The sequence below is a fragment of the Abramis brama genome (genome assembly GCF_963993115.1).
Source record: "Abramis brama genome assembly, chromosome: 1".
Taxonomy (NCBI): domain Eukaryota; kingdom Metazoa; phylum Chordata; class Actinopteri; order Cypriniformes; family Leuciscidae; genus Abramis; species Abramis brama.
Window position 1 is genome coordinate 19,550,089 of NC_139963.1, and position 14,099 is coordinate 19,564,187.

The 14,099-nt window shown below is 39.1% G+C and overlaps 1 protein-coding gene across 1 annotated transcript; it reads right to left on the reverse strand.

Moving 5' to 3' along the window:
- Positions 1–1,503: 1,503 nt before the first annotated feature.
- On the reverse strand, positions 1,504–5,070 carry tob1a (transducer of ERBB2, 1a). The gene is made up of 2 exons (XM_084089466.1): positions 4,757–5,070; positions 1,504–3,566 (listed from the first exon to the last, which is right to left on the reverse strand). Exon 2 carries the CDS (start codon positions 3,381–3,383, stop codon positions 2,409–2,411), a length of 975 nt encoding a protein of 324 aa, XP_083945592.1. The 5' UTR covers positions 3,384–3,566; positions 4,757–5,070; the 3' UTR covers positions 1,504–2,408.
- Between the last annotated feature and the right edge of the window lie 9,029 nt (positions 5,071–14,099).

Here is a 14,099-nt window from a genome sequence, read left to right on the forward strand (position 1 = left end):
ATCCTCCATGCAGTGTTTCATCCCCCACAACCTGTCAGCCCTCCACCCCCTTCAAGGACAGAGGCTGAGGTATTCCCAGTCTGTTGCTATCCTCTTCCCCCACGCAGCATTTGGTGATAAACAGTGGACGTAATGGTATCTTCTGCTGCCACACTGAAGCCTGCACCTGTTTTTAATGTGCTGCAACTCATCTCTGACTCACCGAGTTGGCAAAGTTCAGAGCTGCACAAAAAGGGAGCTGCCAAGCTTGACACAAACGTGAAGCCAAGGCGGCAGATGAAGATGACCTCCGATGCCTGTATTTTCCTGACCTCCCCTTAGACAATTACACCTGGGAACCACCTTGTTTGTTCTGCACTTTGAGGCTATGGTAGTAGGTGGTAGCTCTGACAAACAGATGAGAGCAAGAGGCCACATTTACACGTGGTATTAGCATCTTGCAAGCAATGTTTTGTAATCCAATCGCTTCAGTCATATTTTTAGGAAGTAGTTGTCATGCTGCAAAAGCAATAATCATAAATAAATGAATAAAAGTGCTGGTGTGTCCTGATTTCCATGTCTTTCACAGGGAGTCTCGCTGTGTTTTTTAGTTCATTTAGCTGTAAGACGCAGAAACGCGCTCTATTAGACACCAACATTATGCAGGGAAAGGGGGGGATGACAAAATATACTGGCGAAAGTGAGGTTGTGGGTTAACTCATCTGCAAATTCCCTCCTCAATTCACTTTGCTCAATCAACTAACTTAATTAGAGCACTAAATATAGATCCATGTTGCTCAATGGATTCAGAGGAGCTGTTACATGCTTAGACATCGATCTAACAGCCGTTCATTCTGATTTTAGCAGCACCTGTTTTTATGCTGAGCCTCAGCAACAACAATACTGCAAAACTTATCTCGACCTTTACATATTTTTGCTGAAGCATTATGGGAGAATCCAAAACAGAACAAAACTCACGTTCATCTTCAAAATACCTCGACTGGTCAAGATTAGGCATTCTCTTTATGGAGGTTTAGTGAATGCTTATGGTTTAGGGGCAACTATTAGTAAATCTGGAACTGACTGCTAAAGAGAAAAGCCTGTTTAAATATAAATCTCTAATAATTCCATTAAAAGCTCCTCTGTTCTCCAGAAAGCGCATGGCACGAGTCACAGTTCAATTCATATACTGATATAATGCATACCTTGAATGCATTGCAAATTGCTTTGGATAAGTGCATCTGACGTATGAATAAATGTAAATGAGTGTAACACTATTTGTGACTAGAAGAATAAATGCTGATCTGACTGGTACACTATATGAGTCACAGCTATTTAGATTATGGAAACCCATTTATGGAATTATACATTTTCTTGAGCAGTGAAAACGAAAAGACGATACATTTTTTTAAGAGAGAAAATAAATTTAGACTAGTTTAGAGCCTAATATTCAATTGGTAATGAGAGTAGAAAAATAGTAAATGTGTAAAATGAAGACTTGAATAAAAAGCTTAAGACCATGAGTATCATTTCAAGCATTTTAATACAAACTTAATAAACTATCAGTCCCTCTTTACATGTAAGACACTGACTCCAAATACTTTGTTATACTATTTGTTTTTGTCAAGTATTGCACAATGTTGGTACAAAATTAATATACGATTACATTTTGTCCATAGTATAGCAAAAATCTTTGAACTCTTAACAGAAAATACAACTCTTGTTTTTACTCTCCCTCCCCCTCCCAACAAAAGCAAATATTTTTAAATCCCAACACAATGGAATATTCTGTACACATTCTTTAGAATAGTTGATGTTTTTAAAGATGGATTTCATTTTACAATTTCAATAAAAAAAAATATAACAAAAGCTGCTGCAGCCATCACAGATCACTGGAGTAGTAAAAAGATATAAATGCAATATGTCGTAGAAACAATATATACTCTGATATTTTACAAACTTTCTACTAAATTAATTATACAGTTAGAAAAAAGACCAAGAAATCCCTCATTCAGCATTCAGGCCAATCCTTGGAAAATTGGCTGTGTAGCTCTACCTTGAATACTATTAGAGGCCTTGATTTGTAGTTTTCTTCTTCATAAAGATATCTTAAAACAGTCAGTAAAAATAATTTTGTGCTTGGTTGGCAAAAGAAAACAACTTAAAAAAAACAGTATGAGTTTAGATAACTAAGCTTGATTGTACAACAAGCTTAATCGTAAAAAGGATGACAAAAATACTCAAGGGAACAACATTGTTCACCCTCGGGCTCATCGTTTTTGACTTATTCACTGGTACTTTACAGTTGAAGTGTTGCTTTTCGATTTTCTTTTTTCGATTTTTTTGTTTTTTTGCAATTTTCCAAACGTGAACACCTGCTTCCCGCCGCCCCGTCACATATCTCTGGTCGTTAGTAGTATTCTCGTTTTCTAGTTGGCCATCACTGGCTGGAATTGCTGGTTAGAATACTGCATGTTGCTCAAGTTGAAATTCAGACTGTCCATGAGGGACTTCTCATTAAGGCCCCCATAGGCTGCAAACACATCGAAGGCATTGTTGAACGGGAGAGGGCTGAGATTGAGGGACGTTTCCCCGGGGAACATTGCACTTGGGCTGCCCTGACCCTGGAGATTGGGGAACACAAACTCCTTGGCGTTCGGAGACAGGGCAGAGGGCTTCTGCGCTTGACCGCCCAAGCCGACACCGTAGAGAGAATGCATCGATGTGGACATGACTTTCTGCTTCAGGAGGTTGTTTACATTCAGGCCCAGGTTGGTGGGGGAGTTGCGCGCCACCTTGTTGGCATTCCGCCCGTTGCTTTTCATTTTCGTGGAGCCGAACTTGGTGGCGGCGAAGGTGGCAGTGGTAAAGGTTAATGGTTGCGTGGAACGGCGCATGAAGGTGGGGCTGACCGCCGCCGACTGGCCAAACGGTGGGGACGGGGAACTGGAGGTTGGGGACATGCCTACAGGCTCACTAATGGGCATGAAGACCTGGGCCTCTGGGTTAAAGCTGTTCTTGATCTCCTTGTCCAACTCCAGTCCGTTCTCATTACTGTCATCCACATAGAGCACCTTGACGGGTCCCTTCTCCCCAATCTGATAAGACACCTCGAAAGGATCAATCCAGACACTGAGGTCCTGAGGCAGGTTGTTGCGGACATCCTCAATGTCCAACCCACTTTCTTTGGCTGCTTTCTCTACAACTGGGTCCACTTTTTCCCCGACATGTATACACCTGAATCCAGACCCTTTGTATGGCTTGTCCGGGTACCAGTGTCCCTCATATTTCTGTTTCAGCTGTCGCTCCAACTCCTCGCCGAAGATGTTGACACGTCGCCTGGGCAGCTTATTGTACAAGTAAGAAATGATGAAGTTGAGTGCTACTTGGATTTCAAGCTGCATAGCTGCTGCACCGCCCTGGAGTATCACCGTTGGCTGTTTGAATTCTCTTATTGTGTTGTAAGCCACCAGAGGGCAAGGCTCAGCTGGAGCCAGGCAAATAAACAGAAACTTGGGGGAAAACGGTTCAAAACAAAGTGCTGTTGCAGAGGGAACGTCTCGGTCTACAAACGTCTGATCCGATTCCTAGAGGGAAGCAAAAAAAAAAAAAAACTAGCGTGAATAACCCTGGCTTGTTATTCTCAGCTGGAAATAATACATTGGAACATGGTTCCATCTGTCAGTTTTCTTAATAAAGAGTTCATTAAAATAGCTTGAATGTTTTGAACAAACAGCTTGCGCATTCATGGGCTCACAAGCAAGATTAGATTTTGCATATGCATAGACAAACAATCCATAAAATCACGCTTCAATGCACTGGTTGAATTTTCCACACAAGTTAAATTCAAGACACCAAATTCTGTAAGGTACACTAAGGTAATCCTATAAATGCAGTTTATCATTATAGGAAGGATGCACTGGGACTCGCGGAGCTGATAGTGTTATGTAATAGCCTATCTAACTTGCCCTGACTAGACCCTGCACAACTGTAACCAATCAATCCACTGCTGTCGTCATAATCGAACTTTATCTTTAGCATGCCATCCGTGTTTGTAAAATTGACTGTGTCGTGAAGAAATCAGACACAAGAATGCGAGACTTTAATAATTAAACCTGAACGTGTGTCACGAGGAGAAATATAAACCAGTCAGCACGCGCACATAAGCGCACGTCCGTCGATTAAGCAAATAAGGGGATGAATGCGCTCGAATCTTAAATCGAACGAATAAAACGTGCATATTAAGCGTTAGTTACCAAATATAAGATCAAAATATGTTTCGTTTGTATATTTAAAGCGAGTATAAGCCGTCAGAGATCGTATCGTCGCTCCCACCCAGTTCACAGATTAAAGCGACAGCGAGGACATAATGTACAGTTTGAAAACAGATATATCAGTAATGCATTAAAGGCATCATTCAAGGTATACATCTAAGACAAGACAGCAGTATATGCTATATTCTGTGAAATACGAACTAGATATGCTGACAAATTGAATGTAGCCCATGTCATATTATATGGCGTTTGTTCGTTTGCATTTCTATGCAAATATCATATATCTTCTGGTGTAAGACGATGTTTTGCCATAGTTGGCAATCCCTCCCAGCTAAGTCTACAGCCCACGACTGACGCAGCAAGCTGAAGCTTCATTTAAATTCTCTTAAGGTTTCACTTAACTATATTACAGAAAACGCTTTTGCAATGCTCAACACTATTAGTGAACACTTAAAAAACAGGACAAATCACAAACATGGTAATGCAATAAATGAAACACTTACTTGAGTTTACAAAATGACGGTTTTCAGTAGTTGCAGTAGATTTAACTAGTGCAAAATAGAAAAATTCTGATATAAATACTTTCTTCACATTAAGTTAAACATAAAGGTATTCCAGTTGGTAGACTTCTGAAATGTTTTTTTTTTTTTCCTTCTTATCTTGCTCCCAATTTTCTGTAAGGTATTTGCAGTTTCACCTTCCCAATAAGCTCATCTCCACCCCCTCTATCTGGGTGTTTTACAATTTCGTCCCCTACTGCTGTCATCCGCCTCTATATATAGTTTTCCTCCGCCACGGGCACGCGGTGGGCGGTGATGCGGTTCCAAAGGTCACAACAATACGAACATCGAATCCACGCGTGTGATTGGTCAGGCTTGAGCGATAGGCGGGCTCTTGCTCTAACGCCCCTCAAGCCCATTGGCTCATTTTACCATCAATCAAAAAAGGGGTAGATTTAATGCACTTACGTTGAGCCCGTCATAAAGGCTCTTTGACGTCACGCGTTACCTAGTACCACAAAAAAGACAGGCTATTCATGGAGGTATCGTATTTCATTTCCATGTTCATATTTCGCAAACATGACTGTTAAAGAGACATTTATGCCCCTAAGTAGATCAAATGACTGAATAAATATAAAGGCAAAGTAGTGAGCTGACATGGCAGTAGCTTTGATACAACATTAGCTAATTTGTTTATCACTATTTGTATGAATAAACAGGGAAAGGCTTCTATTGTCGAGGGGAAAATTGCATTCGAGATTGAATTTCATGAAATGTGACTACATAAAACGTATGTGTTTTGAAGTAAAGAAGCACGATCAAGGCGAGGTTTCCTTTACCAATATAAACCTGCATTTGAATACATTTCCACGTTAGCAATGTTTTGTTAGACGCATATAGATAGCACACGCATATAGATAGTATTACAAAAATGAATGTCAAACAAGAAACTGGTTAATAAAACAATGCAAAATCAACGTGGTAATGATTTTGTCACTGGTAGCAGGAGAATAAAATCTCTCGTTTTTTATTGGCTGCAGAACAGACAGGAGGTCCACGTGAATGGCGTATGGTGCTGATTTCGTCATTTACGTCAGTGGATTTAAAGGGATAGTTCACCCAAAATTTGTCAAGTTTTTCCAAACATACATGTATGAGTTTATTTCTTCTGCTGAACACAAAAGAAGATGTTGTTGAACAGTGTTGGTAACCAGACAGTTGACAACACCCATTGACCATAGTAGGGAAAAAAAAATAATCAAGTCAATGGGTCATGCCATGCATTGTCTGGTTACCAACATTCTTCAAAATATCTACTGTAGTGTTCAACAGAAGAAAGAAACTCATACAGGTTTGGAACCAGATGAGGGTGAGTAAATGTTGAGAATTTTTGAGTGAACTATCCCTTTAAACTAATTTAAACTATTAATGTGTACAATAAATTAAGATTACAATGATTCATTTAATTTAAGCATAAAATATAGACAACCAAATAGTCTATTAATACAGATAACTATACACCACTGGTCATTTTTAACATTACATTAAAAAAATTATTATTATTATTTTTTGGTTTATGCCAAATGCCAGGGGATATAATTGCCAGGGTAGGATTGCAGACCAAACATAAGCAGAATCAGGCAGCATTTAGTGTTAAATTATTTTAATATATCTTACTTGAAATAAGTGTAAGTTATCTTGATGCATCCCTGGTTGAAAACCAATTATCTAAATGTAGATCCTTTAATAACAAATATTGTCATTCCTATTATTAATGATCAATTAGTTCTGATTACCTTCGGCCATTTTAATGCTTTTCTATCTGTGGACCTTTTAATGCAGTGTAACTAATTTGGTTGACGTCACCGTTAGCTCAAATAAGGATCACGCATCACGTTATTATCTGCCCGGGCAACCAGCCTTAATGATGGGGATATGATGGGACAAGAATGGACCTGGGGTATGACTCAGTTAGACATCGCTCTGACAGTGCACTCCCTTATATTTATACAGCAAACAACCTACCAAAAGCCAGTCATGTGTTTGTCTGGCCAGAGGATTGTAGTATGAAAGGCCACGGAGATAAAGCTTCACATGTGCCCATCACTGTTTTATTGTGCTTTGGTGTTAGAAGCTATACCTTCCACAGCAAATGGCTTCAGACTTCAAATGATATGTAAATTAGTTCACAACACTTGTTTTCTTCACTCTTTGTGATGTCCGTTAGAGCTACTGTTCATTCAGTTATATTCTACTAGCTTTCTATATATATGAGATGAACTTTTAAGATACAGTTTCTACAGGTGCAAAGAGTGATTTATATTTATTTAAATAAATTGCATTTATATTACTTCTTCTATAATCTATCTTAAATATTGCTTCTTAAATTAAATTTGCTGTATTTTTGATCGAATAAAAGCAGATCTATATCTATCTATCTATCTATCTATCTATCTATCTATCTATCTATCTATCTATCTATCTATCTATCATGTCTGCCTATCTATCTATCTATCTATCTATCTATCTATCTATCTATCTATCTATCTATCTAGTCTGTCTGTCTGTCTGTCTGTCTGTCTGTCTGTCTATCTATCTATCATGTCTATCTATCTATCTATCTATCTATCTATCTATCTATCTATCTATCTATCTGTCTATCTATCATGTCTGCCTATCTATCTATCATGTCTGCCTATCCATCCATCCATCCATCCATCCATCCATCCCAGGAGATATAGAGGTATTCGCACAGGTATTCCTCTTTACACCAGCACATTCTATCAAACACCAGGCTGTTATGCCTGTTTTGTGTGTCTTGTTCTAGATCAGGGAATGTTACGCTTTTAATCTTCTACCTGCCCCTTCATACGCAATAAATCCGGTTTTATTATTACGAGAGGGCATGTCTCTGACGTGGAACTGTACTCTGTAGCATAATAAGAAGAGGGCTCATGTGTTTCTGTGCCTAATGGCCTGTGATTTTTCTGCCCCATTGCAGCAAGGAGAAAAGCAGCCTAATTTCCTGGGAAAAGCAAAGCTGAATTCTGTTCCCTGATTGGATGCACTGCTGGTTCTTCATATGAGAGTCATGCCTAAACATACACACACACACACACACACACACACACACACACACACACAGAAAGCATAGAGTATGCCTGTCTAACCTCAACTCTCTCTCTCTTTCTCTCTAAGCTACTGATCTCAAATGAAGAACTTTTGACATTGCCGAGTGCTACGACTTAACATGGAGTTCAGAGGCGGGTTTGCACAACAAACAGATGTTCTTTGATGTCAGCTGCAGTGAGGGGGTGGCAAAAAATGGGAACGCTAAAAAGAAGTAGGAGGAAGGTGTCAGAACTCTAATCATCATGCAGCGTTTGGAAAAAAAATCTATTATATTTCTTAGCACAAACACAGGTTTGTATTCACCATAACCTTGCCCGACACAAAATTCTTTTGATTAGTTATATACCATTAAGAATTCATCTGAATTGTTTTGAACTGTGTATTGCCTTGGCATTTCTTTTAGGATTACAAAGCTGACAGTGACCTGTTACACTGACCTTATCTTCTCTTTAAATAGGCTTTGAGTCACAGTTACAACGCCGGCTCGCTGATCCAGAGACGATGGGTGGGAGCTAAATTACACAGGCTGTCAACCGAACCAATGTACAACTCCATTCGGGTGCATTATAAATTATGTAAAAGAGCCTAACAGCGAGAAAATGGACGTGCCATTTGCTGTCACTTCAGACAATTTGTATTATGACATTTCACGAACGCTTGGCCAATTACCCCGAATAGATCTATTGCATAAACTAAATAATAGTTTCCCTAGTTTCTCCACTTCAGCTATGTGATTTAGTTATTCATTAAACCACCCACATCACAAGTGCAAAATACAGCTCAGGATATGTACTCCATGAACAGCTCATTTAGGTTAGTATGTGTCAGCACTGTGTATATGTTATAGACAAACACGCCTTCAAAACCAGTAGTATTTACCAAAACAATAGCGTTTACACAACATGCCACAATGTATTTCCACTGCAGTCAGCCTAGTAGATATGGTATTGTGGTGTAAAAGAAAACTGCTATCATATTACAACAAATATTTTTCTATACATACATTTAATGTCTGAAATATTTTGTATATACCTTATTGGCCACCTCTACATACTGTATATGAGTCTTTTGAGTTGCTATCTTTTACACTACCACGCCATATTATGAAAAATGCATTATCATGCCTTTGATTTCAGTCTAAAATTATAAAGGTATCAATTTGTTTGGATAAAAGATGCATGCTGTGTAATATCTCTCGTTTCCAATAGTAAATGATGTCTCAACAATACAAATTGCAGTCTTGGCTACAGTTTAATCAGACCTCCGTTAGCTGACTGACAATTCAACTGGTCAACTTCCCTTGTGTTGGAGGAACTGTCATAACATAAGATGCAATAAAAACACTCTCACACACATACTATCTCACACTGAAGGTGTGACATGTCAAGACATGTCGGCTTTACCATTGTGTAGGCTGAAATACAGTATTTGATCTTATCTTGACAATAAGAAAGAGGAATCCTCAATCAGTAACTGAAGAGTTCATCCAAAAATGAAAAATAATTTGCTCGCACTCATGTTGCTCCAATCCATGACTTAATATATTAACAAAATTAAAAGAGAGGTTGGAATGTTTGCACTGCTGTTTTCTGTACAATTAAAGTCAAAGGTGACTTTGACTTAAAATAATCAGGCAAGTATACACATTCCATCTGAAATGAGCATATTCAGTTTTTCTGGTAACAGGTGGGTTTTTGAACTTTGAATCTGGTATTCTGTCTTGGAAGAACATCTTGATTTATTTCCAAGTGCTTCCTGAAGAAGAGATGCAACAGAAATGTGTCCTTGTTGACACGTCGTCTATGACTTCAATCTGCCATGTGGCTTTGTCTTTACTGCAGTTGCAGTTGCTCGCCCCGAGGCACTGCCATTTGAAGTTGAGAAAGAGCTGTAAGATGTGGAAATGGCCTCTGAAGATCAAACAACTATCACTTTCCCCTGTGTTACAAGGAAAGAGGAAGAAATGACATGCTGAGACATCAGTCCAGTCACACACAAAAAAAAAAAACTCGGAGGTGTCAAGAGAGCGGCTCGGTTTGGAAGTTACAGTGTGAAGGGGGCAGAGAAGGAAAAAAAGGAAGGGTGTGAGGTAAAAAGGAGACGGTTGACTCAAATCAGACGGCAGTAGAGGCCAGGCCCGGTCATACGGCTCGAGGTTTTCTGGACCTGCTGTGCTTAGAGAGGAAAGCACACCACATTCTGCTGCATTCCATCCACACATGTCTCAAATCAGCACTGGACACCAGCTCAGAGTTTAAGCCAGATAATGTATTTGCCAGTTTTATACTTTATGAAGTCAGGAGATGAAGGAAAACTGGGAGAACCCATATCCACCGACAGAGCTCTGGTATCCAATCTGGCCATATTATGCACATTTTCTACAACAACAAAAAAAGGCTGAAAAAAGTCTTTTCATCTGTGTTAAAATACCTGAAAATACCCATTTGTTGTGCTGCTGCCACTAAGATTATTTTATTTACAGATATTGTGTGTGAGCTGATTGCTATGAATTTGAATAACTTAAGACCATTACATCAAAGATAGTTTGTGATGCCATAAAGTTGCTGAACTACATTACTCAAGTTTTCAAAACTAGGACTCGTAAGACTTGATGCAACTTTGTGTTTTCTTTCTTTTTTTTTTTTTTGTAGGCAGGTTGCGTACAGTACTAATATGCAATTATTTGGGCTAATGCTGAAAGAGGTTCGGTCAAGCACCAGCTCTGTCACCTGCACCATTTGAGGAGAAAAAAAAGTTAATAGTGGAAAACATTTCAAAGTAACTCATGGAAGCAGTTAAGAAAAGGTCTGACTGACCTTACTGGAAGGAAAAAGCTCAGAAAAATTAGAGCTGGAATTGAAGACAACAGCCCTCAAGAGATGAATACAGACAACAGAAAGAAAACCGACAGGAAGGGAGCATTTTCAGTTTGTCTCAGCACTGAAATGAAATCAGTATTCATGGCAGAACGACAATCCATTGAAACCAGATGCACCTAAACTTACCCACCTCTTTTAAAAATGCAGTTTTCATTTCCTGCTACAAAGTTCGCCAGTATCTGTTTGAGCTTGGCCTGAGATGACAGGGCGTGGGGTGCTAGCATGCTAAGCTGCGTTAGATGTTTACTGGAAGAGAGTCTTGCCAAACTTTACAGTATATAATGTGTGTAACATTTCTCAACAACGGTTTCTTGTCTTGTATACACAGAGGTTTTGGCCTCTTTTTCAGTTTGGTGCATCTTCGTGCATTGCGGCTGTTACATATATTAGCTTTGATGTGCTAGCAACCACTATAACCAATAAGCTAAAAAAGTTGTGTAAAAAAGTTGTGAAAGAAAGACTGTTGCTTTGCTTTCAGATGCATGCTTTGATGTCGCCAAAGAGGACACATACTTTGCCCTGACATTTATTGTGTCAGAGCATACCGGTTGCAAGACATTTACACCTCATAACAAGCCTACCTGGCATTCTCACAAATTTCCCCACTGTTCCGAGGTCAGGCTAACATGAAATCTCCCCGGCCCCTTCTCATTATTCCAACTCTTAAAGCACAAACACCTCAGTCTCCTTCGAAACAGCGACCTTTGCTGTATGCACCCGGATGGATGGATGGATGGATGGATGGATGGATGGGATTTCTATCCTTTATTTCTCTTCCATATGTCTCCTATTGTGCAAGCTGTGGATATTTCTCAAGACTTTACCAGACAATTATTCAATCCTTACAGACATTTATGAAGCAAAATATTGAAGAACAATCTCAACTCATCACAGTACACTGAGTACTCCAGAGTAACTCAATCCATATTATGAATACAGTTATCTAGCAACACTGTAGCTAAAGGACTCGATTCAACATAGATGAAGCATGTTTGATGCAGTTCAGCAACGATGTACCAGAGGCAGTACTATAATGTGAAAATGGTCAGAACCAAAGGCACAATGTCCAGCGGAGTGCATGCAACACCTTTTTCCATGATTATATTTACAATACAAAGCGGCCTCAGGATTCTCTGAAATAGGGTTCTCTGCTACAGGGTCACATAGGGCTGTTGTAGTGAATGCTGATGAGAAGAGGCTGAATTCTGCTGTCTGTGTGTGGTCACCAGGGCGGGTGACATTAGCAGCTGGGGATGCCTGGTCACCTTGACCCCAAAGACCAGTCAACATGCCTTTTTCAGTTCTCCTGTCAATCATGTTAGAAGACCATTGCTCAATCATCCCTACCAAAGGCCCTCCAAACAACCAAATAACCGTCACGCCAGAAAAATCACAGAATTAATGTTAAACAAGCAGTGTTTCCCCTAAACAGGGAGGTTCCCATTTCAAGAGAACTTCTCATATGTAAATGAAATCACTCCACCATAACAGAACACAAAGTTGGAGCATAGGCTTTCTTTGCCGATTCAAAACAGCACAGATCAGTCTATGCTGCAAGGAATTGACTAAATGTTCCTTCTTGTGAGGAAGTAATCATTTGGTTAAAAAAAAATTCTGGTTGCATGAAAACATTTTTTTTTTCTTTTTTTTTCTAATTTTCAAACAGGGAGTACACTGTAAAAAAAAGTTGTTGCCTTACATTTTTAAGTACAATCAACTTGGATGTTTAAGTCATTTCAACTTAAATTATATTAAACTGACTTAAAAAGATGAGTTGAATCTTGTATGACATAAAAAAGGTTGAAAATTGCAGTACTTATTAAGTTAAAGCAATGAAAAAAAAAAAAAAAACATGTCATAACTTATTGATCATATTCTTTTTTTACAGTGTAGCCTACAAAAAAAAATATGGCCAAGATTTTTAATAATCTGGCTTTAAACAGGTTAAAGTTTAAAGACATTTAGGTCATGCACTCTCAATGACGAGTTTATTTGTTAATGTTTGATTCTAAAGTCTACCAGCGTCACAGGAGACGTCCCATCCGTGTCAGTCTTTCTACAAGGCTATTTCCTGTTTGTCTAAAGTGCAGGCTCTATCATCAGCACAAACACAAATTCCGGCCAGAAAACTCCAATCCTGTTTGGAAGCAGTGATGTCAAAGTCACCATGGCAACTGCTCTTACAAATGATGTCTCTTTGCTTTGTCCATGTGACATTCAAGTGTAATATCTTTTCGTCACAATGCTCTGGGCATCAATGCTCCGATGCCAAGGATACAGAAGGGGAATAACCTGACCTTTTGCAGCACACCGAATGCAAGAAGACCGCAAGGTCAGGAGGTGTGTTTGTGGGATTTGAATGGCCATTGTGGAAGCGGCTGTGAGTGACTTTGTCACTCACTCATTTATGCCATTCTTTGTATTCCGGAGCACTTATGGAACTCCTTTTAATGCAGAATCACTGGACCTGCAGTGAGGAATTAAAAAAACAGTTCAGCCAAAAATGAATATTCTGTCATCACCACTCATGTCGTTCCAAACCCGACTGACTTTCTGCATGGAACACAAAAGTAGATGACAAATATCCACCCAGCTAACAGGGAACGTTCTCCGAAGAACTTTGGCTAACGTTCTGGCAAGGTTCTCAAAGTTGTGATAAAAATAAAATAAAGTTCCTAAAATGATAACCAGAAATGTGCATAACCAAGAACATTTAAACGTTTAAAATACTAAAGGTTTAGAGAAATAACGTTTTCAGAACATTAGCAAAATATTCTTAGAGCATATTTTTGTTAGCTGGTCATACTGCTCTTTTCTATACTATTTAAGTGAATAATGAAAAGCAGATTAGCTTGGACATTCTGCTAAACTCTCAGGAGGATCGATGGTCATTAAAGTTTGGAACAGTAGGCAAATTATGCCACAATGTTCATTTTTGGATGAAGTTTCCCTTTAAACAACCTCTTAGTTCCCAGCTGTACAGCTGATTAATGGAAATACAATAAGCAGGAGCCGAGAGACAAGACATGATTGAAACGGATGAGTGCGATTGCCATGGTAATAGATGATGGCTCAAAGAGTATGAGCAATACATACAAATTCAAAGACTTTCAGCAAGACAATGCAGACAGCCTTTCTTTCTTTACAAGACGTCAGCCACCCGGTTCACACTGCAGTATTAATAATTCTATCTGATTTTAAAATGACCTAAAATCAGCAGAAAAATATGTTTAGATGAGGAAGACCGAAAGTGGAAATGTAGATGTGATATTGCCTATTTGCATAGCCAGATGCCAGATACGCTTTGTCAAAACAACATCTGACTCATGCCTTTA